General features: G+C 46.8%; 1 protein-coding gene across 1 annotated transcript in view; it reads left to right on the top strand.

Annotated features, from left to right (window-relative positions):
• Positions 1-16,817, top strand: part of kank2 (KN motif and ankyrin repeat domains 2) — a 32,738-nt gene that overhangs the window by 11,875 nt on the left and 4,046 nt on the right. Inside the window, exons 2-9 of the mRNA XM_054759487.1 lie at positions 5,842-5,907; positions 12,921-12,998; positions 13,228-14,592; positions 14,700-14,903; positions 14,983-15,085; positions 15,805-16,317; positions 16,390-16,477; positions 16,553-16,772. Coding sequence (XP_054615462.1) covers positions 12,962-12,998; positions 13,228-14,592; positions 14,700-14,903; positions 14,983-15,085; positions 15,805-16,317; positions 16,390-16,477; positions 16,553-16,772 — 2,530 coding nt within the window. The 5' untranslated portion in view covers positions 5,842-5,907; positions 12,921-12,961. The remainder of the gene's footprint in view (positions 1-5,841; positions 5,908-12,920; positions 12,999-13,227; positions 14,593-14,699; positions 14,904-14,982; positions 15,086-15,804; positions 16,318-16,389; positions 16,478-16,552; positions 16,773-16,817) is intronic.

Raw genomic sequence — 16,817 nt, 5'->3', positions numbered from 1 at the left:
ACGAAGTCCAGTGCAATGTGGGACCATGGGCGGGAGGGGATGGGGAGCGGTCGCAGGAAGCCCGCTGGAGCCAGATGAGATGGCTTGTTCCGCGCGCAGACTGGGCAGGCGGCCACGAACTTCTGGACGTCCGCTCGGAATGACGGCCACCAGAACCGTTGCGCCAGGAGGAAAGCGGTGCGGGAGACTCCGGGGTGGCATGCTACCTTGGACTCATGGGCCCACCGGAGGACCTCGGAGCGGAGTCCCGGGACGACAAACAGCCGTGCCGCCGGACAACCTTCAGGGGTGGAGATTTCTTCAGCAGCGTTGGCCACCCGCCGCTCGATATCCCACTGAAGGGCACCCAGGATCCGGGACTGGGGGACGATGTATTCCTGGCGGGGTTGCTCCGGGGCCGGTGCATGTAGTCGGGAGAGGGCGTCGGGCTTGGTGTTTTGGGAGCCCGGGCGGTAGGTCAGGGTGAAATTGAATCGAGTGAGGAAAAGGGCCCATCGTGCTTGTCGGGGATTGAGCCGCTGAGCGGAGCGGAGGTATGACAGGTTTTTGTGGTCAGTGTGAACAATGAACGGGAGTTCAGCACCCTCGAGCCAGTGCCTCCACTCTTGCAACGCCAGGATGAGTGCCAATAATTCTCTGTTGCCAATGTCGTAGTTGCGTTCGGCCGGGGTCAGGCGGCGGGAGAAGAAGGCACAGGGGTGGAGCTTCTGGTCGTCGCTCGAGCGCTGGGAGAGGACGGCCCCTACGCCGGTGTCTGACGCATCAACCTCGACAATGAATTGAGAGGAGGGGTTAGGGTGAATGAGCACAGGAACCGAGGTGAATAAAGATTTTAGCTTACTAAATGCTGCGTCTGCCTCTGGGGTCCACCTAAAAGGAACTTTAACAGATGTGAGCTTCGTCATTGGTTCTGCGACCCGGCTAAAATTCCTAATAAATCGGCGATAGAAATTGGCAAAGCCTAGGAACCTTTGAAGAAGCTTCCTTGATGTCGGAACGGGCCAGTCGACCACAGCCTGGATCTTGGCTGGGTCGGGACTAACTTGGCCTTGTTCCACAATGAACCCCAGAAAGGAAACGGACGACGAGTGGAAAGAACATTTCTCTGCCTTAACAAATAATTTGTTCTCAAGTAGCCTTTGGAGGACCAGACGAACGTGCTGGGTGTGTTCCTCGAGTGAGGATGAAAAAATTAGAATATCGTCCAAATAAACGAAAATAAAGCGGCCGAGCATGTCTCGCAGGACGTCATTTATGAAGCTTTGGAACACGGCTGGAGCATTGGTGAGTCCGAAAGGCATGACTAGATATTCAAAGTGTCCGAGAGGGGTATTGAACGCGGTCTTCCATTCATCACCCTCTCGGACACGAACTAGATGGTAGGCAGAACGAAGGTCAAGCTTAGTGAATATCTTGGCGGAATGGAGGGAGTTAAATGCGGAATCCATGAGCGGTAATGGGTATTTATTCTTTACTGTAATATCATTGAGAGCCCGGTAGTCTACACAAGGGCGGAGGGACTTATCTTTTTTGTCCACGAAAAAAAACCCAGCAGCTAATGGGGACGATGAAGGACGAATGAGGCCAGCTGCGAGAGACGTGGCGATATATTGCTCCAACGCTTCCCTTTCAGGTTTGGAAATGTTAAATAGCCGTGCGGATGGGAGGGTAGCACCGGGAAGTAGCTCAATGGCACAATCATATGGTCTGTGAGGAGGAAGTGACTGGGCTTTTTCTTTACTGAATGCTTCACAGAGGTCGTGGTAAACTGAGGGTACCGAGGTGAGATCAATTCTTTCCGGCAATTCTATCTGGGCGGGCGGAGTTCGTGGACATGCTGATTTGAGACAGTGTGTGTGACAAAAAACGCTCCAATTAATAATGGTGGATTTAGCCCAGTCAATGTGGGGGTTATGTTTGAGCAACCAGGTAAGCCCTAATACGATGGGTGCTGAACGGGAAGGAATGACTAAGAAACTCATGGTCTCCGAGTGGTTACCAGAAATGCGGAGAAGAATTGGAGTGGTTTGGTGCGTGATAGTAGCAAGGTGACGCCCATCAAGGGAACGCACAACTTTAGTATCAGATAGTTTTACCACGGGAACACCATGTTGTTTGACAAACCCCTCATCAATAAAATTGTCATCTGCCCCTGAGTCAATGAAAGGGTTAATGTCTAATTGTTTGGTAGACCAGGAGAGAGTACCTGGGAGTTGTAGTCTACCAGCCGCGTCAGGCGCTGACGTCATCCGGGGGGGCGTGTCTCCGGACGCGCTTGGAGAGCGTGGATGTGCAGCTTGGGTGCGTGGGCTGTCGGGACGGACCGGACAGCTGGAGAGGGAATGACCTGCCTGGCCGCAGTAGATGCACAAGCGGAGGAGCTTGCGGCGATTCCTCTCCGCAGGAGTGAGACGACTCCCTCCCAGCTGCATAGGTTCGTCGAGCCGAGGTGCAGGAGTGGATTCCATGTAGGCGGATGGCCGGGGCGGTGTCAGTTGGAACTTGTAATCGCCGCGGCTGTAGCCGGGGGTGCCGCGTCCCCGGTCCGCCTGGCGGTCGCTGAGGCGCTTTTCGATGCGGACAGCCAAGGCGATGAGGTCGTCGAGGGTTGCCGGGGTCTCCAGCGGAATCATCTGGTCCTTGATGGGATCAGCCAGGCCAGTAAAAAATGCATCCAGTAGGGCCGTGGCGTTCCAATCACTTTTTGCCGCAAGTGCGCGGAACTCGACGGCGTAGTCGATGGCGCTGCGGCGTCCCTGACTTATCCGCAGTAGGGCGCGTGCTGCGTCGCGCCCGGGAGGAGTCCGCTGGAACGCCCGTTCCATCGCCCCGGTGAAGGCTGAATAGGACGAGCAAGTGGGAGATCGGCGGCTCCATTCCGCCGTGGCCCACTCCCCTGCTTTGCCAGTCAGATGGGAAATGATGAAGGCGATCCGTGCACGCTCGGAGCGGAAGGCAGCCGCCTGCAGCTCGAAGTGGAGCTCGCATTGAGTGAGGAAGGTGTGTACCTCACCGGACTCGCCGGAGAACCTCTCGGGTTTGGACAGCACTGAGCCGAGCGCAGGTAAGATGGCGTCTGACGAGGGCGAATGTTCTGTGGGTATTTCCGGGTTAGCGGGTGGTGTGGTGGTGGAAGAACCTTGCTGTAGGGTTGCGACCAACGCGCCGAGCTGTGTCTCCAGAGCCTGCATGCGAGCGTCTTGTTGGTCAGCTAGGCTTTTAATGCACGAACCCAAAGCATTAAGTTGTTCCTCTTGTCTGCCCAGGCGTTGAGCCTGGTGACGCAGCGCCAATTTAATGGGCTCGGGCTCCGCGGGGTCCATTGCTGGCTGGTTCATTCTGTCAGGTTCTCGGTGTGGTTAGGACCCCAGATGCAGAGGCTTAGAGTTCGTGTGGTCATTCAGGATTTTTAATGACAAAAAGTGCAAGAGAGAGTAGATCCAAAAACAGAAAACGATGGTGTTGTGGCAAAAAATAGAGACAAAAGGCAAATGAAAGTTACACCATGAAGAAAAGTACAAACACTGGAGTTAGCTGGACGGCAGGGAGGCGGCAGGTCCAAATGGGCATGGAACAACGACTGGTAGCAGAAGCACTCGGGTGTGTTGCCAGCAGAGGCGAAACAATGAACCAGCGGCTGCCAGCTGTGGGTAGTCTGCTTAAATGAGTATTGGGTAATTAGCCACAGGTGTGCCCAGCGTCCCCGCCTCCAGCCCGCTTAAGGTGTAACTGCAACCATAAAGGAAAAACAAGCCAGAAGAAGGCAGGTACCACGCAGTGACAACCACAACAAATGGTAGTCACTAGCACATTGTGACAGCTAACTGCGTTTAAAGCATTTCTCAAATGATGGATTCCAACTACTTCTTTTTAACTCTTAACATGTGTTTCCTGGAAATCAAGACATCATAACCACTCCAGCATCACTCAGTGTGTGGGTCCCGAACAACACTTCAGCAACTATTTGTTTGTTTTGAGGTGAACTTTCATGCCAAACACTCGTGTGCACACACTGTCTGTCTGGCTTTCGCAGAGATGCCCCTCCTCTCTTTATATTAGAACCAGCTGTGGAACCGGGGGCCCTGCATGAATGAATGGCTCTTTGTGACGCGCGGCACCGAAAGGTCTTGTTTCTCCGCGGGCCACCCTGCCCTCTGACGTGCCTTCTGATGCAACAACAACAACAACAACCAGGATTGTTATTGTGATCAAAGGTCCCTCAAAAGTTCCAAAAAATCTGAGAAAAATGTCACTTTCTTCAAAAGGAGCAGCAAGCAGATCTCAATGAAAATGTGAAGATCAGAAGACATTCAGTCACACCACTTATCTGGAACATGTATGCTCTCCTACTGAGCAAAGGAATGTATACACCAAGCTGTGCATTTAGGTTCAATCAGATAGAACTAGAAATACATGGTGCAGAACGACCACAGCGTTCCATCATCAACATTTATATTATATTACATATTTTTTTATGAAAAAAAAATCCAAAAGACACTTGTTTTGTCAATTTTGACAGAAAATGTGTACTACATGCAAATGCAGTTTATTTTTTTGCTGTCAAACCCCATTTAACATGACTTATACAATAGTTGTAGACTAGATTTCTGCTTGGCACACTGACTTCTGATTTTAATGTACAGTATGTAATGAAAGAAATAATGCAAGTAAATAATCAAAAGTGTAATAATATCATGAGGCGATTATACATTTATATGGTTTCACAGTCACAGGCGGCCCTCTGAGGGCAACCATAATTGCGATTATGTGTGTAATAATAATATTAAATCAAACAGAGCTTTGGTATTGGAATCGTATCGTGACGTTTCAATCGGAAGTGAAAAATGTGGACACACAATCACTTTGCTGCTTTGCAGACAAGTAGTGTACTCCATTTTTACATGATTAATATTATATAGAATACAATAATAACTATAATCAATTCCTCTAAATTATTTTTGCCCTACCGTAGTACGCCCTATAGCATGGGTGTCCAAAGTGTGGCCCAGAGGCCATTCTCAAAATGCAATTGCACAAAAAACAGCAAAAATTGTGAAAAAAGAGCAAAAAATGTAATACACACAATATATACACACACTATAACTTCTTAGTATACTGAATTGGCTTTAGCCTTTTTTACAAAATATAAAATATCAAAATGCCCCTGTGTGTGGCCTTATGTGGAAAAAGTTTGGACACCCCAACCTCAAGGACGGCTGTGTCGACATAGAATTCGATTTTTTTCATAAGCCGCAACTATTGTTTTTCTCTCTCCAATTCACTGAAGGGTTAAATCGTGGCGCGTTGCTATGATGTCACATTATTTACGTTGCTGACGCAGCTATCCGCCATCGCAGCGGTGGTGGAAACGCAAGCCAGATGAGGGTTTATGGCTGTGAACCGCACTGCACGGTGGCTAACAGCTGTATAGCTCGGTGGAGACGTGATTTAAGGCTCGTGAAGTCTGAAGGTGCAGCTGTTGAAAGAAAACATTTCCCAATCAGACAGTAGGGGAGGAGATGCTCGGTCCACTTCGACCTCCTGGCCGCATCACCAGGAGGTCAAACTGTGATCAGGCATCTCACGGGGGCTTTATTGTTCACAGTCCGCAGTGTCTGTCAGGAAGACTGGAATGTTTTTCCTGGCTTTGCAACCTGTGTTTAGAGCACCCCTGACATAAGTCTGTTTTTATCTCTGAGTCAACAACTTGAAATGGCCGTTCCTCTGATGACCACTTGCCACAATCCGACTCATCTCCCCTTCCTGAGATTAGTTTTTTTGCTCTTTATTTGACTTTTGATGGTGTCTCCACCAGAGTTGACTCCTTCTCGTTTCTCACAGGTGCCCACCTCAAAAGCGTGAGAGAAGGAAGGGAGTTGGAGGAGGCCGACCAAGAGCAGCTGTATGGTATGTAACGCAGCCGTGTCCAACGGGTGGCCCGCAGCTCAATTTTGACTGGCTTTTGGCATATTCTAAAAATAAAATAAATTCATTATTAATCATATACACTACCGGTCAAAAGTTTTAGAACACCCCAATTTTCCCAGTTATTTATTGGAATTCAAGTGGTTCAAGTCCAATGAATAGCTTGAGATGGTACAAAGGTAAGCGGTGTAGTAAAAGAGGTAAAAAAAAAAAAAAAAAAACGTAAAGTTACCCAAAACGAAAAAATTATGTGTATTTCAGAATTATACAAAAAGGCCTGTTTCAGGGACCACACAATGGGTCAACAATTTAAAGCTGTTGATCAAGCCTTGGCAGTTGTTCCAACTCATTCATACGGGTGTTCCAAGTTCTGGAGTACATACTACCTCCTCTGTCTGCATAAAAACAGTGTTCGGAACACACTGTGGTACTATACCCTCGTGAACATCAATTGAACAGCATTGTACTGGAGAAAGTCATTGGTGGAAGAGTCAATGGAAGAGAGACAGACCATCTTAACACTTTAAAATGTAATTGGAGTGTTCTAAAACTTTTGACAGGTAGTGTTTATTGTTAGATATTACCCTAATTTGCTTTGTCACCAGTTAAGATGTTAATGTTTTGTTCTTAGCATTTATTGATGTACATTCAATTGGTTTTAGCATCTTTCAGTGTTTTCCGTACATTCATGTTTGGCGCTGGCTGTTTGCCCTCGCTCATGAACACATTATAATGGGACTGCCTGTGAAATCCTATTGTTAACACACCTCATACGCACCTGGTCTGCCGGAGAATAAGAAAATGTGGCAGGAAGTATCAGTGTTGCAAATTAGCGGCATTGTCGCTATATTTAGCGCATAATCGGACCCCTGGAGAGCCCACTTTTCAGCGACAAATCTAGTGAAGAGACTTTTGGAGACCAAAACATAGAGGCTTCTATTTGGTGGATCTATTTAAATTATATAATAATATTTATGTATAGGTCTCACTTTTGCCTCTGATAGCGCATAGCTATGGTGCATTCAAGGACTGCCTTAATGCTTGACGGAAAACATTATCATTATGAAACAGAGACTCTGACATGAAAGCAGACTCTCAACAGCGGGTGCTGCTGTGGACTTCTCTCCCCATCTCAAAGCTCTCATACGCGGCTCCGTCTTGTTTGTGACATTAAAATAAACGACAAAAACAGCGGAAGAAAGTTCATTTGTAGTTCCAAACATATTTGTTGAGCTTTTCACGTTGTTTACCCACTGTTTGTCTGCCACAATGTTATTCCTTTCTCCTACAGAGAAAGCTATGGTCAATTTTGCAAATTAGCCCTCCACCACACATGCTGTAGATTGCAGTCATGTGGGCAGAACTGTATCCCAGTCGCACTTAAAATATTGCTGCTTCACTCTGTCACAGTTTTTCAGAATTACGTTAATGAATAAATCATGCTGTTTTGTGTTTGAATGCGCCCTGTTATTAGTCCAAAAATATGCATATTTAAGCACTTTTTACATATTTTTTTTTCCAAAATTAAGCAATTAAGTGATGATATGTAGCATTCTGCATAGTGTCGTATTCTACACTGGTCACTAATGTTCGTTGAGACACACAAGCAGCAGACGTGATCGCCAGAACGACAGACTTTTATTGCAGGTTTGACTCATCTCACAACAGGCACAATAATCCCTAACATGGGCTACAGTTGAGGCCGTAACCGACGCCGAGATAAAACTCAACTTTGAACACTTCCTGTCCTCCCCAGCCAGCTTCCTTGGCACCAAAACACATTTACAGCAACACACACGTATGAGTCTCATTTATGTCTTAAATGGCTTTTTTCCTGTTATTATGTCTACTATATTGGGTGATACTAATGTACAGGTGGCTATAGGTGTGTTATTTCATGTCTAGAGGGCTTTAATCATGTTAAAAACCGCAGTTAGAAGGTTGTAAACAGGTTTTTGATGCTCTAACTACAAAAAAAAAATCCATTTATAAGTAAGGAATCCTACTTTACGGGAATTAACCATGATAAACAAGGGATTATTGTATATAAAAATGTATCAAGGCAGGCCCCGCATCCTCCATGCGGCCCTCACTGGAAAATGTTTGGACACCCCTGATGTAACGGAAAATAATCCCCTGCTCTTCTTAATTCACAAACCATTCCCAAGCTTGAAGTTGGGAGACTGAGTGGAAAAACCCCTAATGGAAGGTGGGGAGGCTGGTATTTCTGACTTAGCAATACTGAGATGTAATCCTTTGTAATGGCAACACCAGTGACTCAGTGCGAGTGTGATACACTTGAAGAAGTCCACATGGCATTGCTCTTCAGGGTGGTCCCCATCTTCTTGCAGGAATCTGTACACATACTGTAAATCAAATCTTCTAGATATGACTGTGCAGGAGTGCCGCTGCATGGTCAAGCAAGACCCCCACGTCCTAAGTAATGCAGTTATTCTTGTGAGATCTTGCAGGGCATTCCGCAGATGGAAATTTGGTGCACGGTGACCTGCATCTTTCCCCTCTGGAGGCTTTTAAGCTTAAAAAGTCAAGCAATGCAGGAGTTAACCTCCATTAAGATGGCACGCAGATGTACTGGGAGGGTTCATGGAGAGGGAGGAGAGGGGAGACAGCACTGTTGCTGCGCTTGAGTCATTGACAGAGTGGTAATGAGGGACGCGCACACAAAGGTTTTTATTTAGCCCACTTTTTGCATAAAAGCGTACTAAATTCAGCAGGAACAGGCCGTCTCAGTGAGCATGTCATCTCAATGGAACTCTCAGTGCACACGGGGGAGTGTGTTACCGCCAACGGGACAGATGCAGAGGGAGGCTTATAGCCGTGGCCGTTTTTTCTCTTTTTTTTCAGGCAGGCGCTGATGTGGGAAAAAGATGAAAAAGTTTCAAAGTTAAGTTGAATGCAGCCTCGGCCACCAGTCGGCCGAGTTTGGGATGTTTGGTTGCGTAGCTGCAGACTAATTATATCTCATCAACTGTCCCCTGTCAGCTCCGCCCTCCCTTTGCACACACACACACACACTCATACTGGCCCGCTGAAACATCAACATGACACTTTAATTTCACACTGGAGATAAACACTGTCAGTAGCTGGATGCAGCCAAAAACCTCCCGGCTTTCATTCTTGATTGTGATTATTCCACATCAGTGAACTTTTCATGTATTTCCCAGGACTTGTCTTTTTATTTTTTACTCAGTAAATTGTCTTTGTAAAGTGTCCAAATCACATCTGGGATGACAAATTCCCCCTGAAAGTGTGCTCCAATATAGTTGGCTAACTTATCAAACCTATCAAGTTAAATAGGAACATTTCACAGCTCCAAATGTGGCAAGCGTTAAGTTACATCAATGTCATAATGGCCTTGTGAGCGTGTGTGTGTGTGTGAGAGTGAGGCAGTGCTGGTATGAGCGGGTGATAAAGGGCAGAGATAAGTTCAGCGGCAGCGAGACATTAAACCGACTCCAGGACTTCAAACATACCAAGTCCATTTAGTCAGCGCTTGCGAGCGTCCTACTTTTCACAAGCGAGTGAATGCTGAGTGCACAGTCACAAGATAAGGAGAAAGCGAGGGACGCTACCCGGAAAAGTAGTCTTTAAATGATTATGTACAGTGAGGATGCCACTCGCACAAAAAGGCACGCAAAAGGTCCGAATCGAGGGGCGTAAAACACGTCTATTCAATTAAGCGCAAAGTCGTTGGTGTATAAAAGCAAATCACTCAACGTCTCCAGTTAGTGCCAGGTCAAAAAACAAGCATACAGCAACAACTGTGGCTGTAGGCAACTTCCTTATAAAGTTTTTGTAACTCCATAAGATGGCAGGAGCTGCATTGAAAGTAGCGTGAGTCGTCAGCTTTAAAATGTCACACCACTCAGCTGTTGGTCTCTGATTCATACGTGTTACACTTGTATACTGTTGTTGACGATGAATTAATCAGTGGTATCAATACTGGCTAGGACGCTACGATGAGCAGAATCGCAGAGTTGGCAAATAAAAACAGAATCTAGTGTTAAACGCAGAATCTCATGGAAAATGACAAATTGTGAAGGAAATGCTGTAATCATGAGGAGCGGTTTCGTGGAAGAAACGTGGGGAAGCATTTCCCTGGCAGACCGCTCAATTGTGTTGTACATGCATAAAACAATTTTAAATGCATGTAAATGATGAATGAAAGGGCTAAATAAACATTTAAGGCTACTTTTACCTCCATTGAATGACTGACTTCATTCACTGTTGCCAAAGACAAGATATGGCAGCAAGATCAGTCACCAGCACCTGAGCTATTTCTTGAATTCAAGAGTGCACTTGCAACTTTCTTTGGCTCCATTGTGGGTTTTTGGGGTGGGAAACACAATTGAATTCAAGAAATAACTCACGGCAACACAGAAAGGTGGTGATGGTTGGTCTCGGTGCCACATCGTGTCTTTGGGAACTGTCAGGTCAGGAATCACGTCTTCAGTGAAAGTAAATGTAACCTAAAATGTTCATTTATCCCTTTCATTCAACATTTGTATGTATTCATATGCATTTGGAATTGTTTTCTCCATGTAAAACTATAAAAATGTGTTTGGTGTTAACATTTTTGGCTTTCTGGAACGGATTAATTGGATTTACATTATTTCTTAGAGGAAAAATCGATTCAGTTAGCATCCATTTTGGCTAGTCAGACCTTCTGTAAAGATGTACGGACCCTAACCAAGGTTTCACTGTGTATGTATATCCATAGGGCAGGGCACAACATGTTTGTTTAAGCACTACACGACTGCTACTATGCTATTATGGCAAGTCATCAAACTTCACGCCACGCTACGCCCACAGGCTTTGACCCGCACAAAAAATTCCTACAATTCAACACCGCCTACTTGGCTAGCATGTATGGTTCAAATTTGGAAGCAGTAAAACAAAACGTTTAGGATGGTTTTGCGTTTGTAGGACCCCTCGAAATGGCCAAAACGACCCTAAAACTGCTGTTTCGAAGCAAAATCGCAAACATTTTGCATCTATTCATGATAGACATTCCGACTGAATGAATTTTAAAGCCGTGCCGAAAGGTGGGTTAAATATTAAATTTCCCACAGGCTGATGACCTAGGAAGTTAATATTTTCCAACAAGACCAACTGGGATGCTGTTGAGGTTGAGGAACAAGCAGAGTCATGTGTTCCTAATGAATCAAATGGATCACAGTCCTGTGCAATTAGCAGCGAGACCCACTGAGAACTCCTGATCATCAGCTGACATTTGGCAAAAAGGTTGGAAAAGCACCGGAAACGCATACAAGAAACCATAAAGTGCATGTGTGTGTGCAACCCCTGATTCAAGAGAGAGTAAAGGTAGCTGGTGCAGATGATTCCTAATAAGGCTGCAGTCTCAAACCTCTGTCCTGAAATTGGCTGCCAGGAAACTTTTCCCCCCGTAACTCCTCTTCTGCGCAGGCTAAGAAGAGAAACAAACACGCACAGGCGACTGTGACCCGCCGCGCTCAGAAAAATGGACGGATAAAATTAGATGAGGGAAGGCGGGCGGGGGCAGACTGTAAGACTCAAAAACAATGATGTGCTAAAAAAGAGAAAGTTACAATGCCGGCTTGTGTGTACGTGCACAGTTCCACAACTCCCAACAGGCTTTTATTATGAAGTGTTTAATTTAAATGGCCTCATAACATTAAAGCATTTTATTGCTCCAAGGCTCCCCCTAGGGTTGTGAAGTGTAATTTAATTTTAAACCAACTGTGATAAAAATACATTGACAGCAGGAAACACCCTTTTGTTAATCATCATTACTCAAGGAAGACGTCTCAGAACTTTGAAAATAAACATCTATCACTGTCAAAAACACATTTTTACAGTTTTTCACTGGATAGCAATAATATTATCATTGTAGTGTGCAGAAAGGTTTAGCACGGGGTGTTCAAACTGTTTCCAGAAAATGAAAGGATGCAAGGGCCACTTTGATGTTTTGTAAAGCATACCATAAGAAGTTGGGCCGTGCGTGGGTTTTCTCCGGTTACTGCGGTTTCCTCCCACATTCCAAAAACAAAAAATACATGCAACAATTGGGTGAACTAGGGACTCTAAATTGTCCATAGGTATGAATGTGAGCGTGAATGGTTGTTTGGCTATATGTGCGCTGCGAGGTTGTAGGGTGTACCCCTCCTCTCGCCCAAAGTCAGCTGGGATAGGCTCCAGCATACCCGCATAACCCTAATGAGGATAGGTGGCATAGAAAATGGATGGATGGATGATAATAAGCTATGTATTTTTCCAGAGAAATGTGCATCTCTGCTGACAAAGCAAATTATGAGTATGAACTTTTTTTTTGCCATTGCTTTTTCCCCCAGAGTATTTCTACTTTCTACGTAAATAATTTTTGTACATTTTCTTCTTGTAATGTTCTGACTTTATTCACATAATTATTTATTTATTCCCACTTTTTCCCCAACCTAATTTTTCAAAAATACCATCATTATTTTGCTTTGTTTGTTTCTCATAATATTACAAAAGAAATCACATATTTTTTCTTGAATACTGAAACGCGATGACAATAAAATAGCATTATTTTTTCCCCATAGTATTACAAGGTTATGTTTTGTAAAATTGCAACTTTTTTTCTTGCTAGAATACGACTTATTTTCTCTTAATATTTTGACTTCAGTCTCGTGAAATTACGGCTGTTTTTTTCCATTCCTGCTGTTCTCTTTTTTTCCCAACTATTTCAACTTTCAACTTTCATTCATATATTATGACTTTATACCTATCTTATTTTGTCTTCAGTCTCATATTATAACTTCTTCCGCAGGCCGCAAATACCCCCTGGCCACACTTTGGACAAGCCTGGTTAGCGCTGTTGCTAGTGCTAATGCAAAAATGAGTTTCTAAAGTAGATGATCCAGGGTCACCATAGCAACAATTACTCCAGCCTGAGCAGCAACTGTTGAAAGCAAATGTATTTATAGTAAATTAAATTGTTTGTGTATCCCCAGGTGAGAGTTAGCGGGTGACTGATAACAGCATCCAGCCTAAAATGGCCCAAGTGCTGCATATGGACCCCGGCTTCCCAGGTACACTTCATCTCATTTGAGTAATGTTTAAAATGTTTAAAAGAGTTGCCTTTGTGATGTCATTTCACTCGAGTGATGTCAAGGCTTTAAGGTTAAATGGCATTCAGCTGCATTATCTAGCCTGCGTACACAAATCACGGTGGCCCAAAGCTGATCCCATTTTCTCAAGTCTGAGCCCAAGATTAGACACAGATTTCCGTTTGTTTAAAGTTGATTTCCTTCCCTGCAGGGAAACTCAGCTCGCCAGCTCCCCCCTCCTTGCACGGCAAGGAACAGGAGGCGCCCTACTCAGTGGAGACCCCCTACGGTTACCGTCTGGACCTAGACTTCCTCAAGTATGTCAACGACATAGAGAAGGGGAACACCATCAAGAAGGTGCCGATTCAACGGCGTCCGCGCTACGGCTCGCTGCCCCGCGGCAGCTATGGCTACACAGGCTCCTGGTGGACCTCCACCGAGTCTCTGTGCTCCAATGCCAGCATGGACAGTCGGCACTCCTCCTACTCCTACTGCGCCCCGGGCTACCACACCACACAGAGGCCCAGCTTCAGCACCGCTCGTGTGGAGAAGACCTTGCTGGATGCGCGCAGGAAGCTGGAGGAGGAGAAAGAAGGACGGAGGTTCTGTAACCTGGGCAGCATGCACAGCAGCGTGGCGGGCTCCAACACCTCCATCAGCAGTGCGCACAGCTTCAACCGGGCCCAGGGTGGGGGAGGAACCTTCACTCCCGTGAGCTCCGGCCTCTCCACTCCGGTGACACCCACCCCGGCTCACCTGCAGCATGTCAGGGAGCAGATGGCAGCCGCCCTCAGGAAGATCCGAGACCTGGAGGAGCAGGTAAAGACCATACCTGTTCTCCAGGTGAAGATCTCTGTGCTGCAGGAGGAGAAGCGCCAGCTCAGTGTCCAACTGAAGAGTCAAAAGTTTCTGGGCCACACAATGAGTTTTAATCGAGGTCGGAGCAGAGGAGAGCTGTACATCGATATCCCAGAAGAAGAGGTGAGTGCTGGAGCAAAGGGCAGCGGCAAACCATCAGGGCCGCTATCTCCCACCACACCTGAGAGCTCCAAACAAGACTCAGGATGTGAGATTGAGGACACAGTTATCGTGGCCGGAGCCAGGCCGGATGCAAAGCGAGAGGTGCGCACAATTGGAGTAGGACCAGAGGGAGAGAAGAGCAGCCGGCAGGTGGGGGTCGGAGTTCGGGAGGTGGATCTGGGGCTACTGCCTGAGGCCGAGGCTTTAAAGAATCAAGTGGTTCACCTGGAAGGTCAGCTGAAAAGAATGATGGAGGAGCTGCAGGCCACGCAGTTGCAGGCCACATCTGCCCAGAAGGACACGGGCCCTCGGGCGGAGCACCCGGTGATGGCCACCAGCATGGGCTGGCAGGAGCTACAGGACAGCAACCTGCAGACTCTGGTCACCTTCACGCAGCAGTCCCCGCACAGGGAACAGAGGACTGTGGGGATCCAGGTGTACACGCTGGAGCAGCCTACCGTGGTGGAGGTGGGCTCTCTGTTGCGAGCGGTGAGCTGCAGCCCACCTTCTGCGGCAGTTGAGGACCACCATAGAGGACCAACTGAAGGTTCAACAGGTACTATTGTGAAACTACTATGACTAAAATTGTGTTTAAACTGGTCCGGTATTTTAAAAAATGCATTAGGACTTGTATTACCAGGAACACGTTATTTCCTTCTCCAGAAGCTCCAGCAGGCTTGCCGGTCGCAGTCAGTTCCAAGCAGGTCCGTGACGTTCTAAAGAGTGAGCTGTCCACCTCAGTACCCGTATCCAACCCCGCCATGACTGTAGGCACCGCCAGGAATCAGATGGCTGCAATCGTGTATTTCAAAGAGGAGGAGACACGCCTTGACGGAAGCGCAGAGTCACAAGATGGCCACATGACAGGTAATATCGTTATTGTTAAGACACAACCTCCATAATGCCGTTTTTAAATTAACTGATTGGAACCTGCTTTTTTTTCCAGCCTCGTCTCCGTCTCTGAGGTCCATCATGAAACGGAAAGCAGAGGGGGAACCCGGCTCGCCGTCTACGAAGAAAAACCTTCAGTTCATTGGTGTAAATGGAGGGTAGGTGTCTTTTAAACTCACTGGACATAACATTAGGTACATGAAATAAAAGAACTATATACAAAAGGTGCTTTACATTTGTTCAATGTGAGCATTTTTATTTTATACATCGTAATAGCCAGTTTTATTGTAATTACAAATATATTACGGTGAGTTTTTTCCCGATTTAATGGCGCCCCCTGGAGGCCACGGCGCTCTTAGTGCATTGCCAAAAGGGCCTGACTGGAAGACAAGATTCTACAAATCTTCCCAGTTACATTTTTAAAAAATGCTTTTCAGACATTTCAGACATCATTTTTTTTATTAAAAACAAACACCACACAAATCAAGATGCACTTGCAAATAAAACGGTCCAAAAAATGAATTAGAAGAAATAGACAAAGGGTAAGAAGAGAATCAAGAATCAAATTTAAGAAAGTATACAAACAGTAAATAATTGAATAAATACTAGTAAGATGTAAAAAAACAACTGATGACTGATGAGGTCAGTGTTTGGGGGGCCCCAGGTGACCCTGGAGCCCAAAGCAGCCGCTTATGTATGGCCCACCGAACATTAACAGTTAGTTGTATAGTATGCAGTGGTGTAGAACTGTACTGCAGCGTACTGAGAGTTTTGGTTACCTTATTTATTCACGATTATGCTTTTGAAACAGGAATTTTGCTGAGTCTCTGTATAAAAGAGGTTAGTAATTGAGGAATTTGTGCATGTTCTGTCACAGCTACGAGTCAACATCGTCAGACGAGAGCAGCAGCGACAGCTCGGATGAAGGGAGCGACTCCAGTGAGTATCACGAAGCCCGGGAAAAACTACCAGAGTCCACGGTCGAGCACCAGCGAACCTCCCAGCCTCTAGAGGGCAACGCCGTACTTCAGCAGACGTCTGCCAAAACAGCGGCCGAGCATTCCGCCTCTCAGCCCACAACAACGGACCAAACTCCACTGTCTCCAGCGTCCGAGGCTGTAGCGCCAGAGTGTGGCTCCCAGACGACGGCGCCCGGCGCCAGCCTGGCACCTCCTTGTCCTGCCAAGGGGTCTGCCTGCCAGGAGAGTGCCAGCCTGCCGTCAACCACCAGCACTGAATCCAAGTCGCATGTTACCTCCTCAGCAGCTCAGTGTGTCGCTCAGAGTCCAGACGTTGCTAGGCAGCAGGCGGCAAACGCTACTGTCCCCTCCGGCCAACCCAAGCCAGCACCTGAGAGCGTCCCCACTGACGTGTCAGCTAAACAAGTCAGGTGAGCCCGCCAGTGATTGTGGACAAACAATGGACAGTGAAAACAACTCAGCTTATTTTGTCGTCATTCCAGGCTGGAACTAAGCGATAGCCTGATGTCGGCTCTTCATGACCTTCAGAAAGCCCTTGGAGAGCCTAACGCCTTCAGCGAACAAGGCGCCGTACGTCTACTCATCACCATCTATTCTGCTTTTAATGCGCATGTCCTAAGCGCCCTTCATTGTGTCCCCACTCAGAGGGTGGCGTACACTAGCGTTCTGCAGGAGTGGCTGCGCGTGTCCTGCCACAAAGCAGCGGACGTGGCGGCGGTCAAGGCCTACACGGATGCCTTCGCCGCGGTCTCCCCTCAGCTGCTGGAGTTTATCATCAACATGGCGGACGGAAACGGGAACACGGCGCTGCACTACACCGTCTCACACTCCAACTTCCCTGTGGTCAAACTGCTGCTCGACACCGGTAAGTGGTATATGTCATCCGCTTGAGTTGCATAATTCTAGAAAT

Source organism: Dunckerocampus dactyliophorus, chromosome 18, assembly GCF_027744805.1.
Source record: "Dunckerocampus dactyliophorus isolate RoL2022-P2 chromosome 18, RoL_Ddac_1.1, whole genome shotgun sequence".
NCBI lineage: Eukaryota > Metazoa > Chordata > Actinopteri > Syngnathiformes > Syngnathidae > Dunckerocampus > Dunckerocampus dactyliophorus.
The sequence above is the reverse complement of the archived record's forward strand: the minus strand, read 5'-3'. Positions and strand labels throughout refer to the sequence as shown.